Consider the following 16,468-nt stretch of genomic DNA (forward strand, 5'->3'; position numbering starts at 1 on the left):
GGCTACCTGACAATTTTATCAAAATTTTTATGACTTGCATTGCAATTTGTAAGATGAGGCTGCTGTGGAATAGGCAACAAATGGAGGGTTTCTCTCCCTCTAGAGGAATCTGTCAAGATGATCCACTCTTTCCTTATATTTTTGTGCTTTATATGAAAATAATTTTTAAGTTGTCAATAAGGCTACTAAGATGAATATGTGGAAACCTTTTAGATTAGGTAGAAGTGGACCGCCTCTTTCTCATATGTTCTTTGCAGATGATTTAGTCCATTTTGGCAATATTAAAAACTCTTATATTAGACTTATTAAGAAAATCTTGGAGGATTTTTGTATTAGCTCAGACACAAAGTAAGCAATAGTAAGATGCAAGTTTTTCTTTCTAGAAATATCTCAACTAGTAGAGCAAATTGGTGTAGTAATAAGCTAGGCTTTTGTAAAATGGATAATTTAGGAAAGCACATACTTAGTTGTTCCTCGATCTTCTACATGAATGAATTTGAATTGATACTTACAATTATATTGAAGAGAAGGTAAAACAGAGACTCTCTTGTGGGCTGCTAAGACCTTGTCTCTTGCAGGGCGTACTACTCTTACTAAATCTATGTTACAAGTTTTTCCTTTTTATTCTATGTAAACCACTAAACTTCCTAAGGGCCTTTGTGATCATATCGAGAAGTTAATCAAAGACTTTGTCTGGGGATCTACAGATAATGCAAGAAAGACTATCTTAATAATTTGGGAGGAAATCTGTCAATTGCAAATGCATTGTAGATGTGGGCTTAAAAGATTGGAACCTCAAAATAAAGCTTTCCTAATAAAGATTGATTTTAAACTTGTTATCCAACTAGACCTTCTTTATATGCAAGTTTTGAAAAGAAAATATTAGTGGGATGAAATGGATGGACCTAATTGTAAAGTTTGAAATGGTTCTCTTCTCTAGAGAAACATTAAGAAAATTTGGCAAGATGTGGACATGGGACTTGCATGGGAGAAAAGTTTGTTTCTAGACGGATAATTAGCTTGCTAACGTAGGCTTGTTAAAATTTTTGGCGACACGCAATATCATAAAGGAAGAACTTTCTCTTCCAATCTATAACTTTATTAGATTTGATGGTACTTAGAACTGGGATCTCCTTTATAGAAATATCTCAAATCAGTTTTATCTATTAATTATTACAGGCACATAACCTCCAAGCCTACTTGATAAAGAGGATAAGCATTTTTGGGATAAAAGCCCTAGTGATGAATTTTTGGTGAAATATGCATATGAGTTAATCATGGAAGATGATTAGAATTTACAAGATGCTAAATGAAATATGATTTAGAAGCATCCAAAGGGCACAAGTTTTCTTATAGCTAACCATCTGGGGAGCTCTCATGACTAATGCAAAACATGTTAGAAGACACATGGCTAAAGTGAACTTTGCATGAGATATGGCATGCAAAGTGAGAATATTGACCATGTCCATAGATACTACCACTTGGCTCAAGATGTGTAAAGACTACTAGAGCCGGGAAAACAAGTTGAGCTCGCCGAGCCATGCCATTTAAGCCCATATAATGGTAGGGCTAGGCTTGCAAATATGACTCTAAAATGATAAATCGGGCTTAAATAGGCATTGTCGATTTAAGCCTATTTAATTTAGGGCTTAAATGGATTGGCCTGCACGGCCGAGGGCCAGCCTGTTTAAGCCCGCATGTGCATATTTTTTTAATTAATTTTCATGACTTTCACTCTTTTTAGATTTGAAAAAAAATTAAACTAAATCTTACTCCATATCATATGTCAACATATATGTACTAAGCATGGAAGGCCAAAAAAAAGGGGAAAATAGCGATAAAAAATCACTAATAAAAATTATATCAGTCAAGGATCACTTATTGTCAAAATCCGAGTTGATACTTGTGGATTTGGGTTAGCCTTTATTGATGAGTATTCATTTAGGTTTTAATAACAACTCATTTTAAATTAACAACAGTTCATTGTAGCTTATTTTTTATTCAGGTTTTGACAACAATTGATTCTTAATTGATATAAATTTCATACAGAAATCCTTGGTTGCTATTTTCTAAAAAAAATACAACCTTAAATCCCCTAATTCATCTAGATTCACGATAATGATTTATTTAGTTCAATATTTACTGTTCTTTCTTTAATATGCTTCTCTCCTTTTTGCCACTACAAGTTGTCCTTGCTCTTCAGCAAGTCATTGCATCGCCGTCCCCGTCCCTGTCATCATAACTCACAAGTCATCTTTGCTCCTGTTTTTGCTCACTCTTCAGTCATCCCTATTGCTCACTCCAATAGTGGTCCCTCCCAATAACCAAATCTCAACAATGCTCGATTAGTTGATGCTCGTTGTCATCAATCTCCTAAGTCCTCTTATCACTTATCATGCTCGTGCATTTGTGACTTATAAGCTAAGTTCTATCTGATACACATATTGTGCCTATGCTCTTTGTTTTCCTCGGTCTCTTAGTCCCATATCTTAGTCCTTCAAGGCTCAATCTCATCTAATTTCGATTGGGTGTTTGTTGGCGTAGCCGATCCATTACTTATTGTCTTGCTATCATTTCATTTGTGTTTTTAATTCATTTAGATGTTATTTAGTTAGTTTTTTCGTACCTTTCTTGATTGGATATTATATTGAAATGAAATAATTTTTTTATTTGATTAAAAAAATTTAAAAAACAAAAATAGTTAAAAGGGCCTGGAGCCCACAGGGCTGGCCCTGAGCCCACTATATCAAGGGTCGAGCTTTGTATATCAAGGTCTTAAAGAGAACTCGGACTTAAAAGGGTTACCCTTTTATACCCAAGGCCTTCAAGAGCTGACCTTATAGGGCCGGGTTGGCCCGTTTTCCTAGCTCTAGAGACTACACATCTCTTAGAATAGATTTACTCGGTTTCTAAATGAGCCTTTTGAGAAACAAATGCTACACAACCTACAGGGATGTACTACTGATAGTAATATGAGCTTTGTTTGGGCTTCTACAATTGGTCTTACTTGTTGGAAATTGTAGGATGCCGCAAACAAATTTATTTTTCAAAATGTTTTTTTTTTTAAAAGGAGACCAGTTGGTAATTGAAGTACATATGCTTGTAGATTTTGCTCTTAAGGCAAGGGATGCTGTTAAAAAACCTCAGGGGAGTGGATCAATCAAATCTACTCACAACATTAGTTGGAATAAACCATCTCCAAATTGGGCGACTCTTAATTATGATGGTGCAGTCAAAAGCAACAATGGTCAAGCAGGTGTGGGATGTTTACTGCGTAACTTTGATGGTGCTCCATGGGTGTTGCCGCAACATTGGAGTATGCCCCCCCTTACAACTTAAACTATGGGCTATGATTGATGACTTAAATATGGCTAGGGAGCAAAACTTCATGACAGATGTTGGCTACAATCTACATGCTGGCTGTAACTCCTTTATCAAAAGACACCACTTTTTTGAACGCTAATAGCCACTTGATTGGGCATATCAACTCTCTTCTATATAAAGGGTAGCAAGTTGAGATGGAACACATTTACCAGAAAGGAAATAAATGTGTAGACTTCTTGGCCTCTTTTGCTATTTCCTAAGATATGAGTATGCATGACCTTGATTATCCACTGGATGACTTGAATAAGCTTTTGCAAGATGATGCTCTGTGCGTTAATTAGACTTGCATTTGCAATAATAGATCCCAGTTGGGTCTTCTTCTCTTTTTCTAAATGAGAAAAAGAGTTTGTAAAATTTAGTGATATTTCATGAAAATGTTTTCAATTTAAATATTCTCTCTCAAATATACTATTCGAATATATTTGTTTAATTGAAGTGAATACTTCACCTACCAATATTTTTATTGATGAAGGTTTAAAATCATTCTATAAAATAATTAATATTTTATTGAATTTTTAAATTGACAAATATTTTAAAATTATAATAAAAATTCAGAAGTCACAATTTTTTTTTTAATAACAGGATCATTAATAAGTTCTAGAGAAGGAGGATGCACTTGTGTTGTTTGAGGTGGACATAGAAATTAGTGCTTGACACGTGGGTAGATGCACGTCTACTCAACGACCCTAACCAACATAACCGTATTTAGAACACGAATGCATTTGCCGCTATCTTCAAACTGAGCTGGCTTTGCTAACTTTTTCACGAGTTACCCCTTCCACCATTTGACCCAATAAATTGTGCAATTAAACTAAAATATGCCAAATGGATCATGTGACTTTAGAAAAAGAAAACAAATCTAGGACGAAAAAAAAAAAATCCAATTCTATGAAACGTTCTAAATTTCTATACATAAGAGTTAAAAACCGAACTCGCAACTATTTGAGAAAAGTCTCTACTATATGCGTTAACCTATAAGATGGTAAATTTTTTTATTTTTATTTTGATGTAGCTTCCTTTTTTTAAAACTTTATATACACCAGAGAGTTCACACAACATTGAATGACTTTATATAATCTCTGTTTTCGGTCCAAAGTGTTTTATACACAGGCAAGGATGGAGTACTAGTAGTTATTTCATCCTTTTGAAATATTGTGAAGATGAAAGTAAGTCCCTCCAAAATCAATATATGAGAAAAAAGTGAGGGAAAATTGTATTTTTCCTCACTTGACTAGGAAAAGAAAAATTGGAGGGAGAGGAAATTGGGGGCGGGGGGATAACATATCAGACTATGTTTTTATTACTTTTTCTAATTATATTGATGCCAATTAGGTTAAATTAAAAAATATTAATTTTCGTAATCGAAATTATATTTTCACGTTGGTTTACAGGTAGAGTGTGTTAACCATTCCTCTTCTATCTTTCCAGAAAATTCTTTCCAAAAATTAAAGTGAGTTAAACTAACAATTTGGTTCTTGTCTTCTTGATATCTCGGCCTATTCTATTTTAATTTTCAAAAATTAAGGATCATAACAAGTTAGTCTTTGAAAAATAAAAGAAGCTCGTTACACTTAATTTCTTTTTGATATTCTTTAGGTTACCCGACAGCGAAGTATTAATTATTGTTTATATACATTAATATAACTTAATTAATTTTTTATTTGCATATACTACCAAATATGATTGTTTATAATGTAACTTACAAAAAATTTAATGCAATTCGCAAGAAGAATGAAACCCTGGTCTGTATCCTTTACCTGTTTTTCCTTTTCAAATCATTACAATGCAAATTTCAGTTGGCCAATAAAAAAAAAATTCTAGTCACATTTGTCTAGCTATTCAAGCATAGTGCAAATATTTCCTAACTGTTGCTTCTGTTAAAGAAAAATTTGATCCAATAAAAGCTTAACACATTTGAAATTGGTAGTTTAGTTTGGTTATCGACGAAAATCAGTCAGAAGACTAATTAAGACTAATAGAAATATATATTGACGTGAGATAAAATATCGTTTTCAAGGATTGAATAATTATCAAAGTAGGTTACATTACAACCCCAACCTCCAACTATCCCTCTGTTAACTGGAATGACAGCTTCAAGCCATTATATATATACAGATACAGATATAGATATAGAGATAGAGATAGATATAGATATAGATATATATATATATATATATATAGATAGATACCAAGCAAATAACTTGTACCAAACAAAACAATATTGTCAGTACTCCTAATCCTTTGGAGTTTTTTGTGGCGTGTCCCAAACATATGGGCCCACCGCCAACGTTGTACCTGACATCAATATAATGTATACTTCACCGATCTTACATGTAGGAGCAAGAAAATTAATTTACAGATATGAAGGAAACTAGTTAATTACTTGTTAGTAAAAATGTGTATTTCCTTTTTCTAAATACCCCAATTAATCGTTTGCATTGAAACTACACTTTTGATGGAATACCTTTTAATATGTGGAATCAATAGGATAGTTTGGAAAAAGAATTATAAATTTAGGATACAAAATAGATTAAGATCTTACATTTAAGATCAAAACAGACTCATCTACTAGCTCTTACATTTAGGAACAGAAGAGGTAAAGGTTATAAAAAGCAGTACTATTGGCAGATTTTATAAATAGTATAAATTCTCTTAGACACTGAAATTTTAATTTTTTTTAAATCTGTTTTAAACATTTTATTGGCTTTATATAACTTTGTTTTTCAATATTTCTCCATAATGTTCGCATAACATTTCTGAATAGAATTTATAGGGTCTAATTTAAATATTAGAAAAATAAGTATAATTTTTTAGAAATTTCAATAAAAAACTAATATAATATATAATCTTATATAACATAAATATTAAAACATATTATTAATAAATTATAAATAATATAAAAGATTCATTTCAATGAAATACAAAGGGAAAAAAGCATGTACGCTTTATTAAAAAAAATTGCATGTGCAGTTTATCAGCATGATAAAGAGAAAATGCAACTCATTCGATAATTGGAAAGAATATGCTTTGGGGGAGATGTGTGACCCCAAACTTGGTTTTGTTTTGAAAAAGTTTTGGGTGGTGTAAATGCCATTGCAAATTGAAAACCTATGTTAATCCATGAAATAAAATATAATTGAAATGAATAAAAAAAATTGTGATAAAAAAGTTTTTTATTATTTATGAAAATAAAATATATAAATAAGAGAAAATGTAGACATAATTAAGTATAATAATGATATAAATATGATAAACTTTGCGTACCTCAATGATAAAAAAAAATTTAAAAAAAAGAGTAAAAGGACACGAAATGCTTTACAATAAAATAAAAATTATTAAGTGCGCATGCTTACAATTCATGTATAAAAAGAGGTTGACACTTTAGCGAGTCTTATATTATAAAATATAATATAATATTCATAATAATTCATAAAATTTTTGAATGTATTAATTATAATATGATTTATTTATTAAATTTTCTACAATATATATAAAGCCATTCATAACTCCAACTAAATAAATAAAATAAATTTAGAAAGAAAATGATTCCCAGCCATCTCTGTCTTTCTTAGCTGATAGGGCATTTAATATTCACTGGCCAGCCACTTGTTTGACCAATTATTAAGTGGATGTGAGAAAACTTAATCTTGCATTATCAACCTCAAGAAGACAACGTTGGATCAATCATGTATTATAAGGTTAAAAATTACTATAGTCGTCATTTAGGGCTTAGTTATTTTTTACCTAATCATATACCTAGTCATTTAGGGCTTAGTATAAATTGATTACACGGATATGAACGGTGAGACAATTGTATTACGTTTTTAGATTAACATTACAGCGACTTAATTCACCTTTATGGATTAATTGTTATCGTATGATTATTATAGCAACTTCTTCAATAAAAAAATGGTTAATTTGACGATATTTGAGAGTAATATATAAAATTATAAATTGAATAGCCAAAACTTAAATTAAACGTTAACTACATTAGTTCAATGTGCACGTATACATTAATTCACCTTAAATTAAACGTTAATACACATACACAAATACGTCTAGTACATATTTCACAGAAGATTTTGGAATCCATCGCGTGTATAGATAAATCTTCTTAATCATAATAATAAAAAATAACTGATTAAAATATAATTTAATTATATATAGTGAAAATATCTCTACTCCTCTACGAATCAAAAATTAATTTCGGAAAACATAATGAGGCTAAGTTCATTAAACTGCTTCGCGCTAAATTTAGAGCAATTACAGTGGGGGGGAATCATGAAATGTATCAATAGAGAATGGGACACAATAGATAAATATTCTTTATATGGACAACAATTACTACGCTACTCTTTTGGTTATCAACATAAATAGAAAATGCTAAAGGGGCACTCTCTTGCACCTTGTATAAATACACTTACAATTTTGATATAAAAAATGTTTTTCTTGAAATTAAGTTGTTGTTAATATATTGGAATTTAAATCTTATGAAAACGAGATTCATGGATTTATGTGAAATTTTTCTTATTTAATGTTTTTTCATTTTATTATCTTTATAAAACATAAAATTTTTTCTCTTTTTTAAAGGCAAACTTTATGAAATTCACATATTCTCAATTTCAGAAATTTTAAATCAAATATATTTAACTGTTCTTTTCATTTAAAACCCTATATTAACATAGACAAAAATTGAATATATAGTGGGATCATGACGGACTAATCGATGTGATCTCTCTATACTTACATACACACATAATGGATGTGATCTCTCTGTACATACACACACACACATATTTCTTTGACTTTATTTTTTCTTTGAACGTGGGGACCGATGGGAAAGATTACTGTCTTCTATGTTTCCCATGAATTCACAAATTGGAAGAAGTCAAAGCGCAATGATGTTTTAATTTCCTGACCATGTCAATATTATAATTTTAACCACAATAAATTCTTTGATATATGCATTGCTTAGATAAATCATCAATATAGCTATAAAACTTGCGTGAAGATATAATTATTCGCAAATCATTAACAATATAAATAACATAATTCATTTTACATGATCTCATACAAATGTATGGAGACTACTAGGCTATTATAATTCATTATATAGAGTTTAAAAACTAGTTATTTAAGTAAACATTATTTTAGGGCATATAACAAATTTTCAAGGAATAATTTCTGTCATAATTAATATTAATTACGTATTGATACTTTGCTGTAAAAAATTCTAATATAAATACATCCTAATAGCATACTCCCTCCTGGTCCTAATTATATGACGTAATTTTAAAGCCCTATTTGATCCTAAATATAGGATAAAAAGATTAATGATCTTTAATATAAGATACTTGATATGTTATTAATTACAATATTCAATACTACCCCTATTTAAAATCATTAACTATAACAGAAAATGTAATACAAATTTAAAATTTTTTACTTAAGGATAAAGGTGCATTTTTGCCCTTGTAGTATTCTCCGAATAGTATCCAGTTCTCTAAACTATTTATTAGAGCAATTTTACCTTTAAATTAATTAAAATACAGCATTTTTATCCTTTTCATTAATTTTTTTAACGATCAACGTTGGAGTCGTAGTTAATATTTCTAGCTATCAATGTTGGAGATTTGATGGTAAGGACAAAAATATTTTTTTTAATTATTTTAAGAAAAAACTTGCTCCAACAAATAGTTTAGGGTATTAGACGCTCCTCAGAGAATATTTCAAGAATAAAAATGTACATTTACCTTTTATTTAAATATGGGTTAAATTGGACGTTTATTCTTTTTAAGACAAAGTTAATGACTTAATAATTATTTTTCCTTAGTTATAGTGTGATGGTTAGAGATATCTAATAATAGGGACTGGGGGAGAAATAGTTAATTATGTTTTTCAAAAATTATATATCCATCTCCTTATTGCATCAAGTCAATTTCAATAAAAAAAAGAGTTGAAAGTCAAACATTTTTATAAGTTTAATAAGGATATTCTTTATTATCATTTCTTAATAACCCGTGAAGCTATTTAACTTTTTCCTATAATTAGGACCAGATGGAGAATATAGATATTTGCCTACATATAATATCTGTAATCCCTACTTCCAATATTACTACAAAACATTTTTTAAAAGTATTGTGTTCAAAATATAAAGCATTTTGGGTGTTTCAATATGTAATTAATAAGATTTTTTTTAATTAGGGGTGTAATTAATAATTCTTTTTAATTGAGACACCCTATTAAATAAAAGTAAATATAGAAAGAGTGTATAATTTTAAGAACAATTAACTAACTCATTTAAGGTATAATTCAGTTAAAAATACTTTATAGTAATACTTAATATCTAGACAATATCTATGTATAATATCAATATGTATCTATAAATATGTATTCATAAACTCTAAGCCATTTTTGTGAGGTAGGATATTAAAAAATATAAAGCATTTTGAATCTTTCAAAGTGCAATTAATGAGTTTTTTTAAAAAAATATCCTTAATTAAGTGGTGTAATTAATAAAAAAATTTAATCAAAACATCCTAATAAATAAGGATAACATGAAAAAAGAGTGTAATTTTAAAAACAATTAACAAATTTATTTGGAGTATAATTTAATTAAAAATATATTATAGTATTAAATGGTAGAATAAAATAAATTATAAACTGCAATAGAGGCCAACCTATACTTTACTCACATCTCTTGTTAGGTTCCGTTAGCAATCAATCATCTTTCTCATTGTTTAATTTACTCGAAAATCCATGACACGGTTTTATTGTGGATGTGCCAGGGTGAGGATGATCGATGTTACTCAATGGTACTCCCTCTGTTTTTATGTGTAAGAGAAATTATTATTTTCTGGTTTTTTATTTAAATAAAATTACTTATTTCAATAAACATTTATTACACATTTCTTAAATCATCCCTCATAATTTATATTAACAAAAAATAATTAATATATACTTATGTTAATTAATATAGAATATTTTAATCTAATTTTTTTATTTTTAAATATAATTATTATGATTAATTAATTTTTTAAAACTGTATCATATAATTTTTTTTATATATGTAAAAACGGAGGGAGTAATAGCCGAAGATAATGTTGGACTTTGGATTTCCAAATCCCACGTTTAATGATTAAAAGTAACACAACCATATTGGGCTACAAAATGAACAATAATGAAACCAAGCAACGTGGCATGAATAGAGAGAGGTCGCATAATTTCAAAGATGGATCATCAATATACGTATGTGAAGTGTCTTTACCATGGCATAACCAGTAAAACCATGAACAAGTAGGATTAGAGGCTATGAAATAGAACAATTAATAGCAAGGTTAAGAGAGCGTTGAGTGACGTCACGTCCTTCATTTATTCTCTTCATCTAACTTGGCCCCTCTTCGCCTTTAAATCCTCACCCAACCCTTCCCTTCTCATTCTCAAATCTCAATTCTCATTTCTCATTTCTCAAAACTTTCCCTTTTCTCTCTTGTCTCTGTATCTCAAATCTTAAATTTATTATCAGCTTCTATTCTTCAAGTCTTGAAGATGCCTCCAGTCTTGCCGGAATTCTCTAGCTCCGTGAGGCTCAAGTACGTGAAACTTGGCTATCAGTACCTTGTGAACCACATTCTCATCTTCACTCTCATACCCATAATGCTCGGAATCATGATCGAGCTTCTTCGTTTAGGCCCTGACGAGATTCTGAAACTCTGGAATTCTCTTCACTTCGACCTCGTTCAAATCCTCTGTTCTTCGTTTATCATCATCTTCATCGCCACCATTTACTTCTCCTCCAAGCCTCGCACCATCTTCCTCGTCGATTACGCCTGCTTCAAGCCTCCGGTGACATGTCGCGTCCCCTTCTCAACCTTCATGGAACATTCCAGGCTCAACCTCAAGGACAGTCCCAAGAGCGTCGAGTTTCAGATGAGGATTCTCGAACGTTCCGGCCTCGGCGAAGAGACGTGTCTCCCTCCGGCGATTCATTATATCCCTCCCAAGCCAACCATGGAAGCCGCCAGAGACGAGGCCGAGCTAGTGATATTCTCCGCCATGGACTCGCTATTCGAGAAAACCGGGCTGAAACCTAAGGACATCGATATTCTGATCGTGAATTGCAGTCTATTCTCGCCGACGCCGTCGTTGTCGGCAATGGTGATTAACAAGTACAAGCTGAGGAGTAATATCAAGAGCTTCAATTTATCCGGGATGGGTTGTAGCGCCGGGTTGATCTCCATCGACTTGGCTCGTGACCTTCTTCAGGTGCATCCGAACTCGAACGCCGTCGTGGTGAGCACGGAGATTATTACTCCGAACTATTATCAGGGAAACGAGAGAGCCATGCTTTTGCCGAACTGCTTGTTCAGAATGGGCGGGGCGGCGATACTGCTGTCGAACCGGAGGTCGGAGCGCCGGCGAGCCAAGTACAGACTGGTCCACGTGGTTCGAACCCACAAGGGAGCCGATGATAAGGCCTTCAGGTGTGTGTATGAAGAGGAAGATAAAGAAGGGAAGGTGGGGATTTCACTGTCCAAGGACCTCATGGCCATTGCAGGTGACATACTGCTTTTTTTTTTTTTTTTTTTTGCCAAAGTGACATTTTGCTTACTTACTATATATATACATGTGTATTATTAAGCGGCAGATTAAATTTTTTGAATAAAAAATGTTAGAAAAATATATTATGCATGGCATGATTGAAACTGTTTTGGCTAAAAGTTCTCTAATGTATTATATATCTAATTAAGATAACAGGCTTTTCATGCCTTGGACAAAATTAGAAGAATTTGAGGAGCAAGTAATTAAAAAATTATTTTATTTTTTGAAAAGTTGACTCACTGTAACTTTTATAGTTTATATTGATTGATTGATATATTGCTCACATATTATTAATATAATGATGGAGAATTGGTTTTGATAATAAAGGAAAAAACGAATTTTATTTCTAAAAAAAGTAATACGCTTTTGAAAATGACATCATCTTTTTCAATAAGCTTGCTCAGATCAAATCATCATATCTTGAAAGCTAATAAATTATATGTACTTTGTTTACGTTAAAATCAGTTGGCCGAAAAACACTTGGTTTTAGATCCAATTTTAAACAAAACCTTTCCAGTCTGGCCCAAATTTGATACAGGCCAAACAACCTGAATTTATCTCTGGCATTAAATGTGAAGCCGAAATTGTTGAATCAATTTTTTGGGATCAGAATATTCCTCCTGCAACTGGTAGGAAAAAAAAAATAATCTCAATCTATATATATATATATATATAATTTAGTTTGCCATATCTTAAAAATATAAGCCTTGTTTGATAATTTATTCTAAAAACAGTTTTTTATTTTTCAAAACAAAAAATAAAATATTATTTTAAAGAATAAAAAATAAAAATAATTTTTAAGTTTTTTAAAATTATTGTTCTAAAAAATAAGGGAGAATGAAAAAAAACATATTTTTATTATTTTTATATTTTAAAATATATTTTATAAAATAACAATTTTTAAATAATAAAATAAAAATAATTTCAAACACCACCATAGTTTCTGCCATCCGCAGAGCGTACGCCGTACCGTACTTAACCCGGAAAAAAACTGAACAGTGAATATTACTTTGTCTATAAAATAGTATAAAATATTTTTTCGGCAACAGTAAAAATATTATTTAAATCACGTAACGTTTTGCTTGCATTGCTATGGTACTAAAATTTTACTACAATGGCAGGTGAAGCTCTAAAATCGAACATCACAACCATGGGACCTCTGGTTCTGCCAGCTTCCGAGCAGCTTCTCTTTCTTCTGACACTGATCGGCCGGAAAATATTCAACCCCAAGTGGAAGCCATACATCCCCGACTTCAAGCAAGCCTTCGAGCACTTCTGCATCCACGCCGGCGGCCGCGCCGTGATCGACGAGCTGCAGAAGAACCTCCAGCTGTCGGCGGAGCACGTAGAGGCGTCCAGGATGGCTCTGCACCGCTTCGGCAACACGTCATCGTCGTCGCTCTGGTACGAGCTGAACTACATCGAGTCCAAAGGGAGGATGAAGAAAGGTGACAGAGTGTGGCAGATCGCCTTCGGAAGTGGGTTTAAGTGTAACAGTGCTGTGTGGAAGTGCAACAAAAGCATCAAGACGCCCATTGATGGACCTTGGGCTGATTGTATCGATCGCTACCCTGTTCATATTCCTGAGGTCGTCAAGCTCTGAGAAGAAGACGACGACGACGACAAGGTTCAGCTACTTAGATGACAGTGCTCTGCTTTTAATTAATATTTATAGATTATATCTATCCTTTCCGTTTTGATTTTCTTTTTTTGTTAAAGATAAAAAAGGGATTTCTTCGTGAATTTGCAGTGAAAATCCCTGTTGAGGTTCTTATTTATTTTTATGTATCATGTAATTAGGGGCAAAACAAGAAGGTTAAGTCCCTACTTGTATTTTCGAATGCTTTTGAAGCTTGTACTTATATATATCACTTGAAAAAAAGACAATGTGTTTGAATACGTAGTAGTGCCAATGGAAAGTTAGATTAATCTAAAGTAGAGTTCCATCCAAAAAAAAAAAATCCCAAGATAGGGTTGATATATACAAAAATGTCACTGTCAATTTGCATAAAATAATGGGTTTAGTCGCGTCATATAAATTTTACAAAGCAGAATGATTCTCCTAAGTTGGGAAGACAACCAACTTTATAGGCCAATTAAAATATAACATTTTTAGTCAATATTTGGTACTGAAACACAGACCCATCATTGAACTTCAACCCGTTGAGATAGTAGTTCAAGGTTTGATGTTTTAAATTATGGTTAAACAATTGAGTCAATCTAGTCATGAGTTTTTAAAACTCAAAAACATATTTTAGGCTAAGCAAAGTGAAAAAAATTATATGAAATATGATCTGTCAATCTGTCCCAAACTCTTAACTAGACTAATCAGGGGATTAATTCATCGGTTTATTGTATTAACCCGCCAATTTGAATTTGGTTTAAAAATCATGGTATTTGGTTTTGACAAGTTATCGTTTTCTTCTTCATTAATGAATCCAATTTCATTGTCCTTTTTCCAATGCTGTCATTATCGCTTGATTTGATGATTCTATTTCTAGTATCGTTTCAAACCTTACCTCAAATTTACCATATATTCTACCCATATGATTTTAATGGTCAAGAATTACAATTTTTAGAGTATATTGTTAATGTTAATGTTAATTAATAACTTATCATTTGAGAGATAAATTTTATTTTTGAACATTAAATTTATAAAAATTTTATTATAATTAAAATTTTAATGTAGAAATGGTGAAAACTCTCCAACATTTAATATTTAATTCAGAAAAAAATAATTTTAACTTTTTAGATTTTTAGAGTTCTAAAACTTTCTATTTTTAACTATAACTAGTAACTAGATATTACCCCCCGTGTGATGCATGGGGATGAGAATAAAATGAAACAGACATTTTAATCATTTCAATAAAAAGATAGGTAAATAGTGTTATAAAATTTTTAAAAATTTACATTATATCTTCTCTCATAATAAATAAATTTAAATATAAATAATATTATAAAAATGTAATTAATGCCCTATCCAGTGTCTTGTGTTACGGATTAATAAATTCTTTTAGAAGGCCCCTATAATATAGACCAAAGACAGTGTAAAATAAAGGTATAAATAAAAAATAAAATATACCAATTGCTTAATTTTCAGACCAAGAGAACTTCTAAAAATTATTACTCCTTCTGTTAAAAAATGTAAGATATTTTTGACAAAATTTTACCTTTTAATAAAGTAATTACATACTTTTAAACAAACCTTATCTTTTTATATTTACTTTTATTAAATATCTTACAATAAATATAAAACTATTATCAATAGGGATACTTTAAAAAAAATAATGATTAAATTTTAAAAAATTAAAAATATTTTATATTTTTAAATGAAAGGAGTATATATTATAATAAAAAACAAATATTAAAAAAAGAGTATTTATTATGATTCGTGTATAAATTAAAAATTTTTGCATGTTCATTTTTTACTATGACGTCACATGGCCCAGACTCCATATTTTTTTAATATAAATTCCACAACTTCCACCTGTTCTAACCATATAAATTAAAAAAAAATTAAAATGTCAAATCGACGGTAATTGCAATAGGTAAAGTTTTTCGCTTTTGACATCAATGTTGCTCATGTATTTCCCCTATCACAAAAAATAAAATATATTCTGAAGTGTTAAATATTTAAAAATATAAATTATTTTTAATTTTTTATCATATAATTATTTTTTTAAATATTCTTATTAATAATAATTTTATATTTATTATAGAATATTTAATAGAAGTAAATATAAAAAATAAAATTAATTTAAAAATAATTAGTTATTTTATTAAGTGATAAAATTTTATTAAAAATATTTTATATTTTTTTAAAAAATATAAATATAAATAAAAAATTATCCAGTGAGAGTAAAAGGCAAAAAGCTGTCGCATGCCAGGCTGGAAGCGGATATATGCGCTCACTTGAGAGTGGCAAATGGGAGACTGCCTCCTACCCAACTTCACAGCTCTCCAATAAATTCAACGGTGGGCTACTTTTCCGTGAAAAATCTCATTACTCGGGGACTCATTTTAATAATAATTTATTTTGTATAATGATTTATTATATTGATCGTGAATAATTTTTTTTGATTCCTGGATAAAAATATATATAAAAATACTAATTCCAAATACATTATTTATAAATTATTAAAAAAATATAAATTTAAATTCTTACATTTTGTTCAAGTTTTGTTATGAATCCTCATATTATTATTTTTGTAATGTTTTAAATTCTTACATTTTTTTTTTCATTTACATTAGGTTCTTATAACATCAATCATGAAGTAACTTAGAATACTAAAAAAATAAAGATCTAGAATATAAAAAAAAATACAATAACTTATAAGGAAACTCAGGTAAAATGTAAAAATTTAGAGTTTTGTTTTCCTTAAATTATAATATATTTTTCTTTCTAATTTACTATTCATAAATCATATGAATACTAGTATGTATATTACATAAGGCTATATACAGGATTGCCAAAAAGAGTCAA

General features: G+C 30.3%; 1 protein-coding gene across 1 annotated transcript; it reads left to right on the forward strand.

Moving 5' to 3' along the window:
• The first annotated feature begins 10,819 nt into the window (after positions 1-10,819).
• Positions 10,820-13,884, forward strand: LOC129298690 (3-ketoacyl-CoA synthase 6). The gene is made up of 2 exons (XM_054937109.1): positions 10,820-11,941; positions 13,107-13,884. Exons 1-2 carry the CDS (start codon positions 10,933-10,935, stop codon positions 13,586-13,588), a joined length of 1,491 nt encoding a protein of 496 aa, XP_054793084.1. The 5' UTR covers positions 10,820-10,932; the 3' UTR covers positions 13,589-13,884.
• Positions 13,885-16,468: the final 2,584 nt, after the last annotated feature.

This window comes from Prosopis cineraria, unplaced genomic scaffold (assembly GCF_029017545.1).
Source record: "Prosopis cineraria cultivar Desert tree isolate PC_DT_omini unplaced genomic scaffold, ASM2901754v1 PC889, whole genome shotgun sequence".
Classification (NCBI taxonomy): Eukaryota; Viridiplantae; Streptophyta; class Magnoliopsida; order Fabales; family Fabaceae; genus Prosopis; species Prosopis cineraria.